At 35.1% G+C, this 23,404-nt stretch overlaps 3 protein-coding genes across 6 annotated transcripts; 1 reads left to right on the top strand and 2 right to left on the bottom strand.

Annotated features, from left to right (window-relative positions):
• Positions 77 to 8,652, top strand: LOC109710461 (dynamin-related protein 3A-like). Its single transcript, XM_020233040.1, has 20 exons — positions 77 to 603; positions 1,067 to 1,349; positions 1,436 to 1,464; positions 1,560 to 1,661; positions 2,069 to 2,137; positions 2,213 to 2,272; positions 2,495 to 2,608; positions 3,481 to 3,529; positions 4,002 to 4,111; positions 4,224 to 4,316; positions 4,508 to 4,600; positions 4,726 to 4,863; positions 5,505 to 5,618; positions 5,837 to 5,941; positions 6,091 to 6,133; positions 6,814 to 6,962; positions 7,060 to 7,206; positions 7,663 to 7,715; positions 7,919 to 8,018; positions 8,126 to 8,652. Exons 1-20 carry the CDS (start codon positions 259 to 261, stop codon positions 8,390 to 8,392), a joined length of 2,463 nt encoding a protein of 820 aa, XP_020088629.1. The 5' UTR covers positions 77 to 258; the 3' UTR covers positions 8,393 to 8,652.
• On the bottom strand, positions 8,941 to 14,131 carry LOC109710421 (UMP-CMP kinase 3-like). Of its 2 annotated transcripts, XM_020232965.1 has the most exons (8): positions 13,997 to 14,131; positions 13,764 to 13,857; positions 11,763 to 11,811; positions 11,225 to 11,342; positions 10,410 to 10,566; positions 10,198 to 10,278; positions 9,708 to 9,815; positions 8,941 to 9,167 (listed from the first exon to the last, which is right to left on the bottom strand). In XM_020232965.1, the coding sequence occupies exons 2-8, from the start codon at positions 13,824 to 13,826 to the stop codon at positions 9,063 to 9,065; spliced, it is 681 nt and encodes a 226-aa protein (XP_020088554.1). In that variant the 5' UTR covers positions 13,827 to 13,857; positions 13,997 to 14,131; the 3' UTR covers positions 8,941 to 9,062. The 2 variants fall into 2 exon arrangements, with proteins under 2 accessions (XP_020088554.1, XP_020088553.1); XM_020232964.1 differs by lacking the exons at positions 13,764 to 13,857; positions 13,997 to 14,131 and having other exon boundaries at positions 10,410 to 11,342; positions 11,763 to 11,780.
• LOC109710420 (uridine kinase-like protein 1, chloroplastic) lies at positions 14,681 to 21,838 on the bottom strand. Of its 3 annotated transcripts, XM_020232960.1 has the most exons (14): positions 21,546 to 21,825; positions 21,289 to 21,380; positions 20,566 to 20,635; positions 20,291 to 20,409; positions 19,178 to 19,274; positions 18,521 to 18,600; positions 18,216 to 18,410; positions 18,003 to 18,086; positions 17,821 to 17,881; positions 16,939 to 16,999; positions 16,221 to 16,314; positions 16,037 to 16,109; positions 15,331 to 15,413; positions 14,681 to 15,240 (listed from the first exon to the last, which is right to left on the bottom strand). In XM_020232960.1, the coding sequence occupies exons 1-14, from the start codon at positions 21,742 to 21,744 to the stop codon at positions 15,094 to 15,096; spliced, it is 1,455 nt and encodes a 484-aa protein (XP_020088549.1). In that variant the 5' UTR covers positions 21,745 to 21,825; the 3' UTR covers positions 14,681 to 15,093. The 3 variants fall into 3 exon arrangements, with proteins under 3 accessions (XP_020088549.1, XP_020088551.1, XP_020088550.1); XM_020232962.1 differs by lacking the exon at positions 16,037 to 16,109 and having other exon boundaries at positions 15,099 to 15,240; positions 21,546 to 21,838; XM_020232961.1 differs by lacking the exon at positions 14,681 to 15,240 and having other exon boundaries at positions 15,330 to 15,413; positions 16,009 to 16,109; positions 21,546 to 21,838.

The raw sequence follows: 23,404 nt of genomic DNA, 5'->3' as shown, positions 1-23,404 counted from the left end.
AAAAAGGGTAATGTAGTCATTTCACATTTACTTTTAAGTGAAATAAAAATTCTCGACGCTATTTACTTGCGAAATTTCCCCCACCTCTCTTCGTCGACTCTCCTCTCCATCTCGCTCTTCTTCTTCTTCTTCTTCTTCGTCGAGTTGTGTCCTCTTATTAGGGTTCCAAAGAAACCCTAACCCTCGATTCATTGATCGATCGATCGAAGTGATCCCAATCCGAAACCCTCGGCAACTCCGATCGCGAGTACGGGGGAGATGGGGGCAGGGGCGGCGGTGGTGGGGAGCACGGTGATCCCGATCGTGAACAAGCTGCAGGACATATTCGCGCAGCTGGGGAGCTCGTCGACGATCGACCTCCCCCAGGTGGCGGTGGTGGGGAGCCAGAGCAGCGGCAAGTCCAGCGTCCTCGAGGCGCTCGTCGGCCGCGACTTCCTCCCCCGCGGCTCCGACATCTGCACCCGCCGCCCCCTCGTGCTCCAGCTCGTCCACTCCCCGCGCCGCCCCGACGGTGCACAGGGGGACGGCGACGAGTGGGGCGAGTTCCTCCACATCCCGGGGCACAGATTCTACGACTTCCGGGAGATCCGTAGGGAGATTCAGGTGATTTGGATTTTGGGGAGCTTTTGACCTACTTTTGTGTTGTAGGGTTTTGGTTTATATTGGTTACTTATGTTATTACTAAGCCTGATCATTTAGATTATTTTCCCCCTATATGCCATTTTAAAATTGGGTCTTCAACTTTAACTTTCGTTTGAATTGGAATTCTATGCTTTTTTTTATAGCCAAATTGAAAACTGTGAAATTTAATTTAATGGTTCTATTAGTTATTTCCTGTTAATTGCTCCAGGTTCATTTGCTAAAGAATCATTAGAACCATTAAATTTGATTGAATCATGGGTGAATTTTATGAAAGCCCTCATTTATTTAGTTAAGATTACTCAATTCGAAAAAAAAATTGCAGGTAAAAGATAGTTAATGAAAAATGGTAAAACTAAGTGCGCTTTTTCAAAATGGCCTATAGTTGAGATACATTTGCACCTTATTATTTCTATAATTTATGCAGGCTGAGACGGATAAGGAAGCGGGAGAAAACAAGGGTGTGTCTGACAAGCAGATTCGGTTAAAGATTTTTTCGCCAAATGTTTTGAATATAACTCTGGTTGATTTGCCCGGAATTACGAAAGTGCCTGTCGGAGATCAGCCCAGTGATATTGAGGCGAGAATCAGAACAATGATCTTGTCATACATCAAACACAAGACTTGCATAATATTAGCAGTTTCACCAGCAAATGCGGATCTGGCGAATTCAGATGCCCTGCAGATGGCTAGAATTGCTGATCCAGATGGTATAGAATTTATTTTCTTATCGCTTCATTGAACTTCGGAATAGAATATCGATTTGATTATAGAATTTAATCTACCATTGTTGTAGGGTCACGAACTATTGGCGTCATCACGAAGGTTCGATAATTTTTATTTCTGCTTGCTTGCTATGTGCTTGTTATTGGAAAGTTTGACTCGATGAGGCACTATTCTTTTACTGTTTATTTTTGCAGTTGGATATTATGGATAGAGGCACTGATGCCCGGAACTTTTTGCTTGGAAATGTGATTCCCCTGCGACTCGGTTACGTGGGTGTGGTGAATCGTAGTCAGCAGGTGCCCCTTTTATGCCTATAAATGCTAATCATGCTCTTTTTTTTAACTTCTGTGGTTGTCTTTTACAATTATAATGCACTGATTTTTGTGTCTTGTACTCATAATTAGTGAGTAATGACTTCTATTTAGGATACATGGGTTACGTAGGAAAAATATACGAGTACTTTCAATATTGTAAAAGCCTTATTCATTTGTTTTGTGGAATCCTGCGTTAGATGAGTCACTTTTTTTCTCCATTATATTTACTTCATGTCTGATGAATGCAAAAGGATCATGCCTTATAATATTTATTGATTATAACTGGAGTATTGGCAGCATCTCTTTTTGCCATATGATGAATAGCATTCCACTGCTAGATTCAGGAAGTTTTTTCTTTTCTTCTAATAACTGTTTGTTCAATGATGCAGGATATTAATATGAATCGTAGTATCAAAGATGCTCTGGCCTACGAAGAGAGCTTCTTTCGCAATCAACCTGTATCTACCCTACCGTTTCCCTTTTAAGGTTTTATTTATCTTGAAAACGTTTTTGAAACACTTGTTTCTTTGTAGGTTTATCATGGTCTCTCTCATTGTTGTGGTGTTCCGCAGTTAGCCAAGAAATTAAATCAGGTGAGTGCGCTGAATGGCCTTTACTTTTGCAGCCTTCATTAAGATGGCAGCTTTTTCTGTAGCTTGAGTTGTTTCAGAATGATAACAGCTGGGATGTTCAACTTCCTGAAATCTTATGGATTTTTTTTCTTTTGTTTTGTGATTCCTGAAAACTGTGTTTTTATACCACATTTAGCTTTATTTGTAAGCTGTGGCCATGATTATTCCTATTATTGTCTGCAGATCTTAGTGCAACATATCAGGGCTGTTCTGCCAGGATTGAAGTCACGTGTAAGCGCTCAATTGACGGCTGTTGCAAAGGAGCTTGCTCAATATGGTGATGTAGTAGAATCAAAGGTAGCTTCACAGATATGTTCCTTTTTCCAATTGTGGTGCATGAGCAATATAACAGGGCACATGATACAAGCCTGTAAGGAGAGATTGCAATTTAGTAAGTCTTGTTTATTGTAACTGGAGGTATTTTAGAGAGGCTCAAATCTTAGCTGATGGACTTCAGGACTTAAGATATGATTGGAAGAAATAGAGGTAGAAAGAGAAGAAATAAAATTTCTGAGGTATTATTGGAGAAATAGTAGATAAAAATAGGTATAATTATTGTAGCCTGAAAAGGTAACTCTTTAGATGTTTATTGTTATGTTCATATTTCGTAAGGGTTGAATCATCTAGTATTACTAAGTTGATTTCTGATCCCTTTTTTCTGCTCTTATACACTTGAAGGATGTAAGTTGGCACACACTTGCAACTTCAGTCCTACGTTTCAAATCAAATAGCATGTTAGCATGTGGAGGTAGAAGTAAATTTGTTCGCAATTGATTCTTTTGTTTGTGGTGCCTTTTATTGTTGTTTGATTGTAATGTATGATTTATTGAGAAGGAACATATTGTATACATTTCGTGCATAAGTTGTAACTTTTTTTTCCATAAAAATATTTAATATGTTTAGATGGGACAGACTGAATATGTGGTACCTGAGGTCATGGCTGGTTTTTCTGTAAAGGAATCCTTTCCTGGACTGTTTAGTTCTTTAGTGAACAATACAAGTGCCTTAGAAATGTTTTTTTCCTTAAGTGTGGATGAATGATTAGTGCCTCACAAATAATTATCACACTTAACTCTTAAAGGTTCTAGAATCAAGCGCATATGTTACTAATGCTTTGATCATGCTGTGCTGCTACTCTTTGATGCTCACTTTCTTTCTATATTTATCAGGCTGGGCAGGGTGCCAAACTCTTGAATATTCTCGCAAAATATTGTGAAGGTAGTCTTACTTACTGTTGTCTTTTGTAAATTTTCTATTGTGTTACATATCACTACTGTAAATGGACAGCACATATTTTCTTGAGATTTTCTTTTTTGCCTATTCAACTGATAATTTGGAACTTGTACCAATTATTAGTGTACAGTGTTAGTGAATTGGTGACAATTTTCTCATTGCAATAACAGATAGAGAGAAAAAAAAATTAATTGACCTATACCTCAATATTTTTCCTTCTCTTGATCTGTTTCCTGTTTGAGGATAGTATGATTTTTTGAGAAGAAGACTATAATTAGAAACTCCAGTAGATCTAATTCCCACTTCTTTGTTAATCATGATGATTACTTGTGAACTACATATTTGCAGAAAGAAGGCTTTTCTTTAATTATGACCTGTTAAGACCTATTATTTGCACTGCTGCTTTAACATTTGATTTTATCATGAAAATTTCTAACTTCTCGGCTTGTTACTGTAGCTTTTTCTTCAATGGTGGAAGGGAAAAATGAAGAATTATCAACAGCTGAGCTTTCCGGTGGAGCACGAATTCACTATATTTTCCAGTCTATCTTTGTGAAGAGTTTAGAGGTAGGCATCGGGCAGGATGAAGCTTCAACAACTGTTCTTCAGACTTTCTGTAGTTCATCGAACCTTTATTTACCTGGATAATTAACTCTTATTACCAATTTCTGATCTTTAGGAAGTTGATCCTTGTGATGACATAACTGATGAAGATATTCGCATGGCAATACAAAATGCAACTGGCCCAAGGAGTGCTTTGTTTGTGCCTGAGGTTGCGTCTTTTTATCATTTTAATGCATTTCTTATTACAAAGATAATAAGCTTTATGATAGCTAGGAATGTTGAAAGAAAGCATGAAGGGAAAAACACGTTGAATGCTATTATTGACGGTGGTTTCTAAGTTGCTCTATCTATTGAACTAGTTCTTGAACTCATCTTTTGGTTCTTGTGCGCAATTTTTAGGTACCATTTGAAGTCCTTGTACGCCGACAAATAGGCCGGTTGTTAGACCCTAGCCTTCAATGTGCTAAATTCATCTATGATGAACTAATTAAGGTACAGAGTTCAATTGCGTAGGTCTGAATTCAGTGAGAATAGCACTGTACTTAAAGACTCTGATGTACACTGTATTGTACTTCAAATTTCTACATGCATTCATGCAACTGCTTTTTACAACTTAGATGAGCCATCGCTGCCTAGCAAATGAGTTGCAGCAGTATCCTGTCCTCCGGAGGTGCATGGATGAGGTGATTGGGAAATTCCTACGAGAAGGACTACAGCCTGCTGAAGCAATGATAACCCACATTATTGAGATGGAGGTGAGTATTTGATCTTAATTTCTGTGCATGATCCAAACTGCAAGTTAGTTTTATGAAAATATTCCATATTGTCACATTATCACATCTACTCTCATACCTCATTTTTCCCTTTCAAGTTGGTGACCTGTTCTCAAAAGGTTGTAATGTTGTACTACCAGAATGTGTGATGCAATGGCATTTCCTTGTCTAATTTTGTATATATGATGTCTTGGTACCTATACAGTAACCTATTCTCTTGTTTGCAGGATTGATATTTTAGTCCTATAAAATTTGTTCAGCTTAAGATATATAATACTTCTCGCTACCAACGTTACATCTGAAGAGTATGACTGCACCTAGTTTTCTATATCTGTATCAATTTAATATTGCTTCTTGGTAGTTTCAACCATTGTATATCGGGCATGCGACATAATTCAATTGCATCAAATATTGACAATTGGTCTTGTGTAAAGGTTGTGGGGTCTGTTTCTTGTGTTGTTTTGCTAGAGAGAGAAAGAAAAGGGTTGCAAATTATTAGAATGGATTATTGAAGTTAATAGTCATGCATTTCTTGTTTATAACAGCTTTCTTACTTGAACTACTGTATTTTATTCACTCTCTTGTAACTAAGATCATGAGTTAATCTTTTTACATATTTGCAGATGGACTATATTAACACTTCACATACAAATTTCGTTGGTGGCAGCAAGGCTGTTGAGCTTGCTCAACAACAAGTTAAATCTGCACGGTTAGCGGCAACGCTGGCCAAATCCAAGGTATATTCTTTTAGGTTGGCCACTACAGCATGCCTGGTTATCTCAATTGTCTAAATGTATGATTTGTAAATAAAAGACTCTTTCAAAAAAACTTTCCCTTTCATTAGAAATGTGATTTTTAATTGCATTACTTTCTTAGCATTCTTACCTGCCGGTTATACTTGAGTCTACTGCCTTTGTGTGCCATGTGTCTAAATATGGAGTAACACTTGATATAGGAAGGAGTAGATAATGATAAGTTACAATCATCTGAAAAGAGTCTTAAACCCCGAGGCATCCTGGCCCGAACAGGTGCAAATGGAACCCTTTCGGACTCTCATCATGTATGTACTCTTCTTTTCCCCTGTACTTGAGTTGTCAATGAGATGCTGACCAAAAGTTTAGAAATAAAAATGTACTTATGCCACATTTCTAATGGCAGATGTCCATCACTTCTTTTTTTCCCCTTGTTTTTAACCTTAACTGATTGCAGGGAGTTCGGCCTGGTGCAGATGCTGAGAGGCCAGGCTCATCTGGTAAGAAAATACAAATTATATCTAAATGACAAGGAAATTTCCTCTCTTTTAGTGGAAATACACTGCAAATTACGCTAAGCAACTTATTTTTTAGGAAATCATTTTTTATAGTAATCTGATGCTAAAGATTGGCTTGATTTATGGCCATTTTGACTGCTTATATAACACTAACAAGTACAAACAGGCTTTTTTAATGGAATAATATCTAACATGCGCTTCAAACTTCCCTTTAAAACTTCAAAAATATCTAATTTACCCCTATTGTCCAAAATGCCTTTGTTGATTTCAAAAAATTGCTTCAAATACACCCTTTCCCTCTAGAGCTCACTAATGGGATTGGCATTTTAGAAGGGCATTTTGGGAAATGAGTGGTAAATTTGAAAATTTTGAATAGCAATATTGAGTATATAAGCGAAAGCCCCTTTTTTAATATAATCATCCCAACATCTTTTTGCTAGAGCTAAGCAGAAGCTTTAGTTTGGAGCTTCTGCTTTTGATCCCATAAGTTCATTTTTATGGCTTTTCTCTGTAGCGAGAAACTCTTTCTTTGCTTTTAGAGCAGAGAAGCTACTCTACAAGCTAGGCCTAACAGGAATTCGTAGTTCCATGCAATGTTAGATTTACTCTGCTAACTATGTCATGAAAACTTCTAAGGCCATCTAAATTGGTAAAATTGTCAGGAAGTGCAAGTGGATCAATTTGGGGCATTTCGTCAATTTTTGGTGTCAGTGAGGACCGTGCACCTTTGAAAGACAGTTCAGCGAACAAATCTTCTACTGCTCCCATGAATACATTGGAACATTCCGTGTCCATGATCCAGCTGAGAGAGGTGAAATTGTTATCTAGTACCAACCATTTCTTTTCTTTTTCTTATTCTTGGCTATTTTGTAGTCCATCATGTGATCAATGGTCATTATGTGTCTCAGCCACCACTTATCTTAAAGCCGTCAGAGAATCAGACCGAACAGGAGGCGCTAGAGATAGCAATCATTAAATTATTACTGAAATCATATTATGACATTGTTAGGAAGAATATCGAGGACTCTGTGCCCAAAGCAATTATGCATTTCCTGGTTAGTATTTGTTGTCCAGTTGACGTTAATTTATTTGTTATTTTTATTTAATTAGCTCATGCACTATTTTCATTTTTTGTGTGAGTTCTAAATGCATCCTTTTCTTCAAATGACAGGCACTGAAGAATAACTGTATTACTCTTATTTCTTGACTCTTTTTTGTTGTTACTTCCTCTTTATTCTGGGTTATTTTATAATTTTAATCATTTCATAAAATATCTGATGCTTCTAATATTTTCTGTATGTATGAAATAGTTCGCAAAATTGCATGCCATATGGTCTTATTATATGCATACTTCCGCTTCCGTCTTGTTTCTATTTGTTACAAGACATTGTGTATACAGAATACATAATAGAAAAAGGGACCATGAAGCTACCCAGAATGCAAGTGGATATTGTATTAACTTCGTTTTTAGATTCAATATATGTCTACTTATTGATCTCTCGTTTTCCCAGGTGAATCATACGAAACGGGAGTTGCATAATGTCTTCATTACTACACTTTACAGGTATTAAAACAGATCAGCTTTAAAAGCTTATTATTTGCTGAACATATATATCATCTAAGTCATGTAATAGATGCTAGCGACTTGTTGCTCTTTGTTTACATGGTTCTATTTATTTAAATAAACAATTGATTTCTTCCCAAAATTTTACTGAAGAGTTGAAAATTAGAAGAAAATACTCTTGCTGATGGATTTCCTAAATGTAGGGAAAATCTCTTTGAAGAAATGCTGAGGGAACCTGATGAATTAGCCATGAAACGGAAACGTATTCGTGAAACCCTAAAAGTTCTGCAACAGGCATACAGGGTAAAGTCCTCTATCATCAATCTAAAAGCTTCACATAATTTTGTCTTGTGATGTGATAATCAAATTCCTCGACATTGTTTGCTTCTTATTTTTATTTTCTTGACTAGACCTTGGATGAGATACCTCTGGAAGCCGAAACGGTTGAGAAGGGCTATACACTGGAGAGTGATTCGACCGGCCTTCCAAAGATCCACGGCCTCCCATCTTCTTTCTACGGCGCTAATGATTTGAGCTCATCGTACATGGCTTCTCCCAAAAATCCTAGGTCAAAGAAGTCAGCACACTCAGGAGAGCAGCCATCGTCATTCTTGCATTCGAATCCTGATGCCAATGGTTTGGGATCCTACCCGCAAAGCATTTTCAACCATAGCTAGAAATATATTTTTTCCCCCACTTTTTTTTTTTCAATTGAAACCCATGGTTGGTTTGATTGAAAAAAGATTTATTTTCTAGTCGTATTCTTTTACTGCTTGCTCTGTGTTTGTGGAGCAGCACACGAAGCTTATTGTACAGTAATAAAATGTACCAATGCATCACATTTTTGTTAGAACGTTTTGTATTGGTATAATGTTTGAGTTATGACCCTGCTGAGAGAGTTACTATTTTACTATAGTCTATGTTTGACATGGATAGATGTGTAAATTCGAGCTGCACCTTTCCTGGTGCCCTTTTTTTTTTTTTTTTTTCCTTTCTATGATGCAATTATGTTTTTGTTTTTCCAAATGAACATTGCCGGTTAGGTTTCGAACTTTGGATATTGGGTATTAAGTATTAACCATTGAGTCTTAGTGATGTTGGGTATTAAGTATTAACCATAGAGTCTTAGCTAGCTGCGCTAGGTGCGCTAGGTACGGTCGGTCGGTTGTATGTACGCTATTGACTTTGTAGAAATAAGCAATGTATTTTTTCTATGAACATCAAATTTAATCCAAATTTAAGCGTGCATAAGGCTTAGTTTCTAGAGTAAAAATGACTACGAATTCTCAATGTAAAAATGACTGAAGGAAATTAAGGTTGATAAGGTGTCTGTAGTTTCGCAACCGATCAGATTTGCGTGAAGATCTTCTCCCCCTGTTTTCCAGAATAATATTTGGAGATGACATTTTTGACTTCATAAAAAACTTCTTCGACACTTCTGTTGGCATCAATCTAAAACAACAAAAGCAAAGAAGAGCATTATATAATGAGAGTGCAGAGTAAAGAGTGCCATTCTCGCAATATGCCCCGAACTACACTCTTTTAGATTGATACTCTCCTTTAACTTTCCGTTATTTTGATACGAGTTAATATCAGTCATTTGAATTAGGAATTTTGTCAAAATTAGCTACTTTATTAGCTGTCACTATCACTAGCAGACGTCAGAATCGACGATTCTATCATCTTAAAAGAAACTATCAAACTTAGCAGAAATATTCATGAGAATTACTGGAACCTCCAATGAATTTGGTGTGACAAATTAAAACAATAGGAAGTTGATGGGGTCTCAATCAATAAAACCACGCTCAGGGAACAATTTTGAGGCAACCGGACCGTTGAGTGGTTCTTCATACATTTTTTGATCTTAAATAAGATGCAGAGTATCATAAATGGTAATATGTCAAAGCATCAAAGCATAGTTTCCAGGGCAAAAAAAAGAAAAAGGAACTTCTAAATGTTGCAAAATTTAATGTACCATGAGTTGTTTATTACCTTGTAAACTTTTCCTCTCGAGCTGTAGTAATCAATTACTGGTAAAGTGGAATCAAAATAAACTCTAAGTCGCTTTATTATCGTGTTGATATTATCATCAACTCTCCCCTACAAAACAACAGAAAGATTATTCACCTATGGGTCACCGAACTGACTGTGTAGAGAAAAATCGAAGCATTGAACATTATTAATTTGTAAGACAAAGAAGACGGGAAGAAATGAAATACAAAAAAAATGTAGACCTTACCTAAGCAATGGGAAATTTTGATGTGGGTAACTAAACTTCAAAAATTTTAATTTTACATAATCTAACTTTACATTCTTGATTTTAGAAAATTTAAATTTCTTACGAAGTTTACTAAAATTCTGCTACAAAATTAATAGTTTACTTTGAAAGAATTATAGAAGATACTATCAAGTAACAGAATATTCTAATAGACTGCAAATAAAACATCCATGCTTTTTTACCAAAAAGGAGAGCAAAATTAACCTGGTTTCTATTCAAAAGGCGCTTTATCAACTCCTCCTCTGGACAATCAAAAAAGAGCACAAAGTCCGGCTCAAGTTGGATCTGCAAAATGGTCTCAACCCAGATAAAAATTCATAAAAGCCAAAAAAAAACTAACATGTACATGGATGAGGTTAACATAAGAAAGCACAATAAAATTGAGTGATAAGTTTGTAAAAATATTTTGGCCGTACAATATTCTCAAAGGCAGCACGGTTTTCTTCATTACGCGGGAATCCATCAATGACAAACTTCCTGTTTTCACTATTCTGCATGGCATTCCACAGAAGCTTGATAGTTACCTCAGAGGAGACAATCTTACCTTCCTTTTTGTATTGCTGTATCATTTTTCTGACGGATTGCGAGGATGATAAGAAATTGCAAGGATGATAAGAGTATAATTCATAAGCAAATATTTTCTGAAAAAGGAAACGCGAAAATATGACAGAATACATTATTATCAAGTTATTGCGAGCTGGGGAAACAACCAACAACCAGGATGCACGGATACTTAATTTGCCATGTGGCTGTATCCGATATATATCGGATACAGATAGGATATATATCAGATACAGATAGGCGATCATTACAGAATTTATACGTGTTTGATACATCTAACAAGTATCTGCATTTCCAGATATTGAAAAATATGGCACGGCATAGGATGCAGAGGGGAAACGAAGAATACTCTATGGCCATTCATGAGTTAATTTGGTTGGATCATTTTCTAAGTTTGCCGGACCTGTCACCATCACCATTAGTCAATTCTACAAAGAGAAGTCTACGACAATCTTCTTCGTCTTCTGGGCAATAATCTAAATCATTTTCATGTATATATATATAGATAGATAGATAGTATAATGGACTTAAATTTAATTTAAATATATTTATTTTTCTCTCTTATCCCCTGCTTGAATTTGCCGCATTACTGCATTCATCTCGTGTCATATCCATATCCAATATCCATGTCAATGCAACATAGATAAACGAGAATGGTGATAAAGCAGACCCATTTTCAGATCCAGATTCAATTTCCGCTTGAAGAAGATCACCAGCACAGAGATAGGTAAACCCAAAATGCTCAACAATCCTGGGGCATTGCGTGCCCTTCCCACTTCCGGGACCACCTGGAAGAAAATTTCAACAATCACAATGACGTTTAGGTACTGGAATATTAAATTGTTCATGCTAAACATTATTGTTTTAGCAAGAAAGGATTCATAGAAAAGTTTTGTGCTCAGAAAGAAAATGCATGCCAAGTAATGCAACTTAATAATGCAGATAATTTTTCCCCTCAGACATTCTGGATCTGATTTCTTCAGTCAGAAGTACAACTTTGGAAGAAACTAGACTGCACAAAAACCACCTGCTATCATTCAATTAATTATTTCAAGTAATAGTGTACTAGCACAGTTTGAGTGCTCAAAGAAACTTCATTCAAAATGTAGCAATATGCAGGTACCCAATTAAAAACCTGGACTGATCAAGCTTGCAATAGTGCAAAATTTTCGAGGAAAAGAATAAATCTAAATTAATAAAGTGCTCACCCAAAACAAATATACATGAGACTTCATTTGACAATCTATCACTTGCACCCTGCAATTTAAAGAATCCAAGAAGCAGCATATATCAAGTTAGCGTATAAAAGGCATACGACATGAAAAATGGCAAATTATTGCTTCCAAACAATCTTCTGAGGCCACAAAAAGTTAATAAGTTAAGCTTATAGAACTATCACCGAGAACCAAATAAGTAGGTCATACTCTTTGATAGCTTTTTCTCATTATAATTACATATACTTTGATAGCTTTTTCTCATTATAGTTCTATTACAACAGTAAATGAAATGTCCTGCTGATTCTGCAATATTTACAGAAGTGAACATTTTACTTCAAGCCAATAATATATCTAAACTAGACATTTACATACTTGCAGAGCTTCAAAAGATACCATCCTAGCTGGAGTAAAAGGTCGTCTACGATGCGATTCCTTGGTTAACATGTGTCATTAATGTTAAATTCCCATTGTACCACAAATATTTTACCCTTCATTCTATGCCAATCCAGGAACAATTTACATCATGTCAAAGTATGGAAAATTCTTACGTAATGGGCCTATTTGGCCCTAAATCCTTTTTTTTCTTATACGAGGCCCAGTTGCCTCAGTTTGTAGCCCAGTTCATACCCTTATTGAATTAAGCGGTAGCATGCTACCTTGTTCTAAAAAAAAACAAAAGCTCTAATTTTGTGTTTATGATTTTTTGCTATAGAGATAAATTGTAAGAGGATTTTCATTACAGTACTTCTCCTAATAGCAATCATACAAACAATTCCTCAAGCAAAACTACAACCAACAACAAGGCCAAACAGTCGTAAAATTGGTTGGGGAAAACATATCTTGTGCTAAATCTTTACAAAAAGACAATGGTTAGGCACTAAATGATGAAGTAAACAATCTGCTTCTGAAACTAGTCTTTCAGGTCTAGGGAAATTTTATAACTCACCTAGATATTTTACTATATAGCTTGAAATGAAAGTCATATAGAATGCTAAATAAAGTTGCATATAAAAATAATAATAATAAATGGAATTGGAAAACTACACCATGACACCTTACTGTGCTTATTCTATCGACTCTTTTCAAATGCAAATTTGTGCCATCAACATAAAGGACTTCCTCAATTTTACATAATAAAAGTTAGGTCCATTATTTGTATGTTATTAGGCTAAGCTCAAACTTGTAAATTACAAAACAAAATATGTAATGTTCAAGCTTTACGAATTAGATATGCCAGATATGTGAATTTGTTACAGGTAATTCAACAAAACAGTGTCAGATAGGCCATAGCACACAACTCAGTCGAAACATTGGTCGACATAAGTACAATACTGCGCGTTTAAGTGGTTAACCTGTAGAAATTAGATATTCATGGAACACTTGATAATATTGTCAAAAAAGTGCCAATTTGGCCCCACTTTTGCTTCTGTTTTCAACAACAATCACTTCTTGTAGAATATTTGTGAAACAAAAGAGTCTAGCACCCCACTGCAATGGAGATATAAAAAAAAAAAGGAGATTTAGAGACCTAAATGCATGAGCTCTAAATTTGTACTTTCCTTCCGCTGCAGCAAGAACTCGTTAAAGGCATTTTTAACATAATTCTTCATCTAAAAGCATTACTCAGATAACAATTCAACCAGTCTCGCTCTTCTATGAGGTGTAGCATTGTTTTATAAAGTGTTGTCTAAGTGTTGCTTTTCAATAAAGCATTATATCAAAAATTTCTATAACAAGTTCTGTCCACAGTAGAAGTAGAAGGACTAAATTAGAGCTTTTGCTTTTAAAGCTTGGAATCTCAATTTCCAACACCCACTGCAGTAGATGATGCACCAGACTAGTCCATTCACAAAACTCTCCACCTGCAGGTAATTGTTGCTGAAAGCAAAAGCAGGAACTAAACCGATACTAATGCTTCTTCGAAAAGCACTACTCAAACAACACTTCATCCAACAGCAGCCGAAGCAGATCGTGACAGGACAAGATACCAACCTCAGCAGCATTCAGATTCACAGTGCGCGAATTCGCTGCGTTATCTTTATCAATGCTTCCCATGGCGAACGATCCAATCCCTTCCTCTCCAAATCTGCCCCAAATTATAAATATATAGAAAAAATAAAGAGGTTAATCACCTGATAAGTTGATGCATTATTATTCATTCAACAAAATCGTCAACGGTGTCGATGCAATGGAATAAGTGCTGTGGCATTGAGGAGGAGACGCACCGCGAAGAGAAAGAGAAACTAGGGTTAGGGCTCAGAGATTGGTAATGCAAGAAGAGAAAAGGAGTTTAGGGTTTCCGGATCCGTTCGTACTCCAATAAATGTCGTGAGTAGTGTTGGTAGTTATAGTCGATGGCGCGAGGACCTGGCGTGACCTTTTTGATCTCTGGAAAAAAGAATAAGAGTGAAAATACGAATTTAACCTCAGGTTTCACAGGCCGTTTTATTTAAAATTTATTTATTTTGTGGGCCCACGCCCCACGGGCTTCGCGCGGCAATTTCCAACAAATCCTTCTAAAATTTTAAAATTTCACAGGGACACGTCACATTTACGCCTCTCATATATGAATTTATCACTAAACACCCTATCGTGAGCTCATCCAAATTAAAAAAAAAAAGAAGAAGAAGTTAAACACTTATTTGAGTTAATAAAATAACAATTTTACCTTCAACATTTCATTATAGACAATATATTAGTACAATATTAGTTTAAAATTTTTTTTATTAGGATATAGTTTTAAATTTTTTGACTCATAGCATTATTTTCTAAGTTTTTATTAGGATATAGTTTTAAATTTTTTGACTCATAGCATTATTTTCTAAGTTATTAATTATATAGGATTGATCCCAACATGCTCTTTCTCTCTCGGGAAAAAAAATTAAAATTAAAATTAAAAACACCAGATATCATAGGTGACAAAATGTCCTGCAGCTTCTTTAAATATGCAAACACAAAATAGAATCACATCTCTTTGTTTCTAAAACTCGAAAATTATCAAGCCCTTGGGAACGAATCAGAGAATGCTACAGTTTGTATGGCTGAGCACGCCATCCTATACACATTCTAGTTCTCACCAGGCCCAAAAGGAAACAAAGAGAAAAAAAGATCTAAGGGAAAAGAAAAGAAAAAGAGAACCATGCAAATTGGTAGCTTAATGCTGTTGCCAAGAGCCTCTCAAAGGTGGAGCGCTCAAATCATTCCCTTTGCAGTATTGACAAATATAATTGATGCTACGAGCAGTGTTACTTCACATTTCGAATTTTCCCTCTTAAAGTAATTCAATTTCTGAATTTAGCGACGTGAACTGAGACTGCCGCCATCAGTTGTCGGTGCCAAAGTAGCGGTCTCCAAACTCGCCCAATCCTGGGATGACCCTGAACTCTTCATTCAATGCGACATCAATCTCCGAGGTGACAATCTTTAATGAAGGGAATCGCTTGCATACGCAGTGAATCCCTTCAGGTGCCTACAGTGATCCCAAAAGAAACAGCTACTTAAAGAATTTAAACCAAAAGAAAGTCTTTAGTAGCTTCTTAAGATGAGCTTATAATTTTACCGAGATAAGATTTAGGAATATTATTCGAGACTCAGGAACTCCCCTCTGCAAGAGAAGCTCAATAGCTTGATTCGCCGAGTTACCTGGGAACACAGAGAGGTGGACACTGGCATTAAATTAAGCTTTCAAAAAGGGAGGAGTTTGAGAAAAAGCTCTCAAAAGAGAGGACCCGAGAGGATCAAGTACTATATTTATCATATTATTACAAATTGATACAAGGACTCTTTATGATGAGCTAAGCATAAGAAAGGATTTCAGACTTAGACCTGGTTTGCAAAATGCCCTTCTTTGATGCTAAAGAGGCTATGAAAAATTTGGAAGCACTATGGAGCTTCCTTCCTCCAACAGTACAAAATGGTGGTTAGAATCACCACTGGAAGATTCAGCCAGCTTTTCTTCTGTGGCATTTCCAACCATCTCATAGCATAGGAGGAAACTTCCAAAACACTTTTCAAGTTTTCAGGCCTCTGTATAGTATGACAGTGCGCCAGTTTGGTTACCAACTTTTCAAACTAGAGCTTAGACATAAATCAAAGAAATATTCTTCGTACAACTTGTACACTGAAGATGACCATTTACTTATATCAGTAAGGACTATAGGAATGCTTTACCTATAATAAAACCAAGTGGCTTGGGCTATTCTAAGCATCTTTATTATTTTTTTCAAAGCAAATGCACCTCATGTTACTGGGAAGGAGGAAATAACCTGTGGCAAGCACTGGATCAAGAAGTAGAACATGCCGCTCAGCAATATCGTTAGGCAGTTTCTGGTATATAAGCTAGTTGCGAAGGACAAAATTGGTAGGTTAAATGCATGTACCATATAGGAAAACCATCTAGTTGAAACAAAATAAAAAAAATGTAAAATAACTACTAATATAAATGCTTACCTGTTTGCCCTTATCTCCATCACGGTGTATGAGAATTTTACCGATTTTTATTCCTTTACAGCAGGCACGCAGGGCATTCTCCATGCTTTCACCACTGTGACAGAACAACTACCAAGTTTAGCTCTGTAACAAAATGAAATAAGTGTGCAGTCTCAATTAATACTTTGTTTTAAAATTTACTTACCACACCACAAAGTATTTTTGGACGTACAGAAAAATTAACAAAGGACATGGACTAGTGATGGCAAACAAGATATCTCCTTATTTTTACAAGTAGAGTGAATATGAAAATACCAATGTATGAAATCCCTACTGACAAATGCAGCATTAGGCATAGGCATATTGCCACCCTAGATGCTGTGACTCTGAGGAGATGAGGGTAAAACACCTTCGGCATCAACAAATTTTTACAATTCTGTAACCCAGTAAAGGAACAACTAGAATATGTCAATGAATAAATCTTCTCCAGGACGAACATTAACTTCTATCGAAAAATAAGGCACTATAAGCACCATGACAACAGCTTGTTAGCAGGTATGCTAAAGCGGTAATAAAATCTGATGTTCTTTCTAACTTGTGAGTTTTATAGTGTATGAGATTTGCACTAATGGTTCGCCAAGAAAATAGACACCAAAAGAGATTTCATCAAAAGAATAGACACCCCAATAACATATTAGTTTACCGAAAAAATAAAACCAGTACCAGATTCAAGGCTCACCTTCGGACAATAGACACTCCACAAAGCTTCTTGCAAAAGTCAACTCCCATGTATACAGATCCTGACACCGAAAAAGGAAAAAGAAAAAAATTAAAAGAAAAACAACATAAGGCCATTATGGCTAGTACTTCCTCTTAGGAATCTTCACATTTATTATCTGTATTATCCTTAACAATGGACTATAAAAATGAAAATTTAAACTCAAGGGGAAGCAAACTCTCCACTTTCATTCACAATGATCTTTTTTTTTTTAATGTTTTTGCTGAACCAACTAAAATGTAAAAGGACATCAACTTAGGGGGGGAAAAAAGCTGTCATCTCTATTGATCATTAAGCACAGGTAAAGCACTTAAATTGCCTTGCTTTGTGCTGAACTAAATGTGTCTAGGGAACAAAATTTCTCAATACTAGATCTGCACGTTTTGTCCTTTTTCCCCAGCAAATGCAGTAATAGAAATAAAATAAAAGCCTACTATGCATACTATACAGTTACTCAATACCCAGTATATGACTAATATGTTCAAGTTCAAAGAAACATATTTTGAAATTTTAAATCTTCTACCTCAAATTGCCAAATTTAATCATTAAATAAACAAAGCTTGCCTGCAACTGTGCAAGGATCATGAAGTCATCGACCATAGATTTTTCACAAATACTTAGCTCCATATTAGTAAAATTAATATAATCTTAATAAATCTCGTTATTCTAAAATGAGGAATAATTGTGCACACTGTCAATTTTATGGTAGAAAGCATCCTTCTAAATGGCAACAAAAATGAAGAGAGCTTAAAGTAACTGAAATGGAGTTTGGTTGTTCTATATCAGACACTATTGTGTAAGCAATAACTTTGTGGTTATGGGGAATGTCTCTTCTCAATGTACCTGTCGGTGTAACAACCTGTTTCTCAGTGAACGGCAAATGCCCAAGACCATGCTCCACTACCTTCATAACATTGTTTCCCACATCACAAAGTAATAGTAATAAAACAGAATTCTGACAAACCGTGAAAGGCCTTTCCATTGTTCATTCTCCAAGAATATGACGTAAAGAGATAGAAACTTACGAGCCGAATAAGCCTGTCTGAATAAAAGACAAAATCTGGGGTAGTTATGTCCCTATCACGAATAAGTGTATGCATTCCCCTGATCTGTTCACATAAATATTCAGAAGCATCAATATTCCAACCAATTAGCTTAACAAATACAAAAATCTAAGTTCCAAGATGCATACATACGACTATGTTCAAACAAATAAATAATTAAAAAAGTATAAGCACCTGGAAAGTTGATTGAATTACAAATACAGTGGAATAGATTTTGCACAAGTCATGCTGACCGAGCTTCGTCCTAATATGTTGTACAATTAAATCTATTGCAACATGGTTGTCGCCTCCCCGTGGTATGATCACATCAGCATACTTTTTTGAAGGCAGAACAAAATCATCAAATGCAGGTTTGACAAACCTCCCATACTGCATATATATTAAAAAAAAGAGAGAGAGAGTTTATCTTACGAAAAAAAATTGCAACAATACACAGAAATCTCCATATCAACAAAAAGAAATACATTAAATTTATATACCTGTTCAAGCACCGAGTTAACATCTCTACCTCTTTCAACTGTATCACGTCTTATTCTTCGAGCAAGCCTAATATCAGCATCTAATAGAAAAGAATTTCAGGACAAATTTAACAAGATTATTGTAATATAAGTAATTATCAGGAAAATCAAAATCAGAAGAATAAACTAATCTTCGACAAATAATAAACTTAGATGGCAATATTGAGGAAACGAAGATAAAGACTCCATCGAGGAGGATAGAAATGTACTATTAAAGTGAAGATTACAGAACCAACTACCCCACCATTTTTGGCAAGTACTTGCTAGACTAATTCATGGTAAAAATGTATGGAGAACTATACACCAAATTGAAATTGGCCCCTCAACTTTATTATTTTTTATTGACACCCGCTTACCTTTGAATTTTTGGAAAGGAGTGCCTGTGTGGTTTTATTCGAACAAACTGGGCATTGAATCAAATTCATCAATGATTTCAGCAAATTTAATGGTCTGATAATAAGTAATTAACCAAGAAATATTGCAGCACATTAGATAGTTATAAAAACTAGTAATAACACGTCGACAAACAAAAACAAGACTTCATAGTTAAGATGATTTCGTAATCTTAGTCTCCATAAAGAAACACATTGGATAAAATGGAGAAGGGTCAAGAGAGACCTGTGTCAACAAAAATTTTCATGTCCATCAAATCACGAACCCGTTGGTCATGGAAGACCAAAATGCCCTCCAAAATGATGACATCTGATGCATTGACCTATTTTTTTTAAAAAAAAAAATCGCTGTGTCAACTTGCAAAGAATAAATATAAACAAACTACTTTAAACAAATATGCCAAATGGATATGGATGCAATCCTTATATGACAAAAGACTACATAATGTAAAATAGATATTATATCATGCAATTCTATGTTATTACTTTAAAATATATACATCTGATATGGCTTGGATGTTAACAGGTTAAGCTTCCAAATTTGAAGGCAGTGTAATCAATCAGATACTTGATAAATTCAGTTAATAGAATATGTGATGAGAATACCACTAAATAATTACAATCAATTGTCAGCATGAAGAACCACACAAAAGAACCATTACCCACTTAGAGGCCTTCAAATAAGAAACATGTTGAAGAATCACCACAAAATAAAAAGAAAGGATTCTCCATAGAATCAATGCTCTCCAGAAATCAATAGAACTATTTAGTGCGAACTTCGCTTGGAGTAGACAAATAAAAAGCTTAGGAGAAAATTTCAGGAAAGAATAAACCATAATTTCTGAAATGTTTATTAAGGGTGCACTAGAAGGACTTACTATAATAAGTTGGTAGCTTCTGCTATTTTTGATTCCAAGACATAAGAACAAATGATAGTAAATTTGACATTTCCAACATAAAAATGTCGACCCCTATGCAATTAACGCATGCTCAAAATGAAAATAACAAAGATTCCAGAATTACTAAGTACTTGATAGACCATCACTTATTTAACAAAGAAGTATCAGAACTAAGTGAAAAATGAATTTAACTTTTGCACAAAATTTTAAATGCAGTTAATATATCAAAGAGCTGAACCGGTCGATCTAATGTTCCTCTTATGGAATATCATATATTCACCAAAATAGAAAAAGATTAAAAAAAATTCCCACAATTCAATGTTCAACTTGCCTACAAAAATGAAATTTTCAGGTATTCTATCAAATGGATGAAATGATATTCCAAAATTGATATAGTTCCATGAAAATTAGATGTCTATGTTGCTCGCATCAATTAGTACCTTTCTAAAACTTTCAGAGCACCGCCTGTGGTTCTTAAAATCATATATTGGGACATTGACAGATTGGCCATCTTTAAGCTTGCCCATGCACTCTAGAAGTTGTTCAGTGTCAAAGGCATCTAAAGAAAAAGGAAACAGCATAAGACAGGAGGAAAAACAAAGCATCTTAAAAAAATAGCATAAAGGGACATTGCGATCTTCAAAAATCTAAATAATATGCCTCCGCTTGAGTTGCAGGTCACTATTAAATATAATATTCATCATGAAGCACTTACCAGGATGATCAAAATTATAGTCCTGGACTCGTTCAGACTCCTCAGCAGTCAGGCCTCGATAGAATGAATCCTGCATAGTTAGGGAAAGGATGTCTTTACAAAGCATACTTTCAGGTAACATAGGTATATGTGTTAATGCTAAAGCGTCTGTTTAGCCTAGCCTCTGAAAAAAAAGTAGCCTGATAATTTTCAAGTAAAATGTCTAGACCATTTTTTGGTCCGAAGCTAAAATAAGCTTTTTGTTCTCTAAATTCAGAAGCTCCAATTTGAAGCTTTTGCTTATGCAGTGGCAGAACCTACTGGGGTGGTTAGCAGATTCAAATGTGAACCTGTTAAGTGCTTCTTCCCACAACTCCTGTACTCATACAGCACTAGCGTAGAAGTTTTACTGTGGCCAAATAGGTTGTATTGTATAGGGCATTACACAATTATTCTGATTCTCCAGAGAATAATATGGAAGACTAAAAAGCAATGCAGACTCTGTTCCTAAGTTAAAAGTTCATCAATCTAAAACTACAATTGAGTCAGTGATAACTCATTACTTGGTCTAATTTATTCATATTTGACAATAACAAACGAAAAATCCAAATACGAAGCTATCATGATAATTACCAACCAAACAACGAAAAATGAATAGCCCTTAACTTCATAACTAACAATAATCAGCAAAACAGCAACTCGAGATACGAAAGTCATAACGAGCTAGTTATGATATCTCAATACCTGATTAACGAGAACGACGCGATGATCGTGAAGCTGCTGGATGATCATGTCGCACACCGTCGTCTTCCCCGACGCCGTACCCCCCGAAACCCCTACCACAAGCCATCATATTCATCAACAACAACAGCAACATCATCATCAGCAGCACCATCAAAACTCAAATCACAAAACAAATCTATCAAATCGCAAAAACAAATCTACTAGTAGCGAATCCAACGAGGACGAATCGATCAACAAGGGTTTGAGGATTAGGCTACCGATGACGAAGGGTTGGCGGTGGGCGCCGGCTGCGGCGGAGGCGGCGGAGGCGGCGGCGGAGGGGGAGAAGGAGCGGACGGAGGAGGCCTTGGCGGAGGAGGGGGAGGAGGGGGCGGAGGAGGAGGAGGAGAGGCGGAGGCCGCTGAAGTGCGCCCCCGACGCCGCCTCCATGGCGTTGTCCATGGATTTCTCCGGCATCGTCTTCCTCCTCTCGCTCTCTCTCTCTCTCTCTCTCTCTCTCTCTCTCTCTCTAGAGGTGGATTCGCTCGTGAATAGCAAAGAGTTCGCGGAGTGGGGTGTATTTATTTGAGGAGGAGAGGGAGGGGAAAGAAACAGGGTGCGGTGGCGATGGTGGTGGAGGGGAGGAGCATGTATTCGTATGTTTATTTTCCCTGCACTCGGTGCACCACGTCATTCATACACCTCTAATATATCCCTTTTTTTAAATCCTCGCCGTACTAAAACATTAGACAGTAATTAGTTTATAATGATTAGATGTTTATAATAGTATACTTTTGGTTAAAACATATAGAATTTGTCTGAAGTATTGATCATTTTGATTTAACTATTCAATTTTTTAAAATTTTAATTTTATTACTTGCCACTTTTATTTATTTGATTTAAGTCAATCACACTTTGACTTCAAAATTTTTACAGATTAAGTTAGTATATTTCATATAATTTTCGCTACTATAAACTTATTAAAATAAGCAATTAGCTTAAATTTTGAAACCAAAGTATTGTCAAATGATTCAAACCAAATAAATTAAAAAGTTTGATAGCAAAATTAAAATTTTAAAAGATTGATAGTCAAATCAAAACGGTCCATAGTTTAAACAAATTCTATATATTTTACCGTCTCAAAAATTATATTGGCGAAATCATTACCATGAAAAAAAATTGATTGTTCAGACTTTTGAAAACAAACTCAAAAATTATCTATACTATATATAAATATTTCAAATTTCGGTATGTAGACAGCGCCATTTCAAACTTTTTCTATTTTCGTACGCATAACAAATAATATAAAACATTCCTTTTTTCTCTCCAAGAAGTAATATTTTATTTTTTATTAAATATTTTTATCATTCAATATCTATTTTTTAAAAAATAAATATTTATATATTATCTCTATTATATCTACTAATATTTTATTGTTATATTAACTTTTTAATTTTGATACTTTTATTTAAAATATATATTTAAATTTTGAATTTATTAAAATTTAAAAAATAGAAAAATATTCAATGTATATTTATATCTACACTATATATAAATTTTAAAAAAACTATATAATTATTGTTTGCAACAACTATTTAAATTTGATTTAGAATATGACAGATATTTTCTAATAATATATAATAAATAAATTTACTTTTTTAAATTTAAATTTTGTATTGTAAATTTTTGAATAAATATGATATACAAATTNATTATTTTTTTACTTATAAAAACTTACTATCTTTCTTATTCCATCTTATCTAACCAAACGTTTTTTTTATTCCCAAAAATAACCCAATTTTCATCCAAACTCAAAATTGATCTAATCCCTGCTTATACCTCAATTTATACCAATTCCTGGAATAGCCACTTTTTGCTTATCCCGAACCAAACGATATCAAAATAAATAACATAACAATAGTTACTCTTTTTTCTCCAACTATTAATATTTTATTTTTTTATTAAATTTTTATTATTTAATATCTTTTTTTAAAGATAAATATTTATATATTATCTCTATTCTATCTATTAATATTTTATTTTTGTATTAACTTTTTTATTTTGATACGTCTAGTTTAAGTTATATATTTAAATTTTAAATTATCAAAATTTAAAAAAAATATTGAAAAATATTTAA

The sequence above is a fragment of the Ananas comosus genome, linkage group 5 (assembly GCF_001540865.1).
Source record: "Ananas comosus cultivar F153 linkage group 5, ASM154086v1, whole genome shotgun sequence".
Classification (NCBI taxonomy): Eukaryota; Viridiplantae; Streptophyta; class Magnoliopsida; order Poales; family Bromeliaceae; genus Ananas; species Ananas comosus.
The sequence above is the reverse complement of the archived record's forward strand: the minus strand, read 5'-3'. Positions and strand labels throughout refer to the sequence as shown.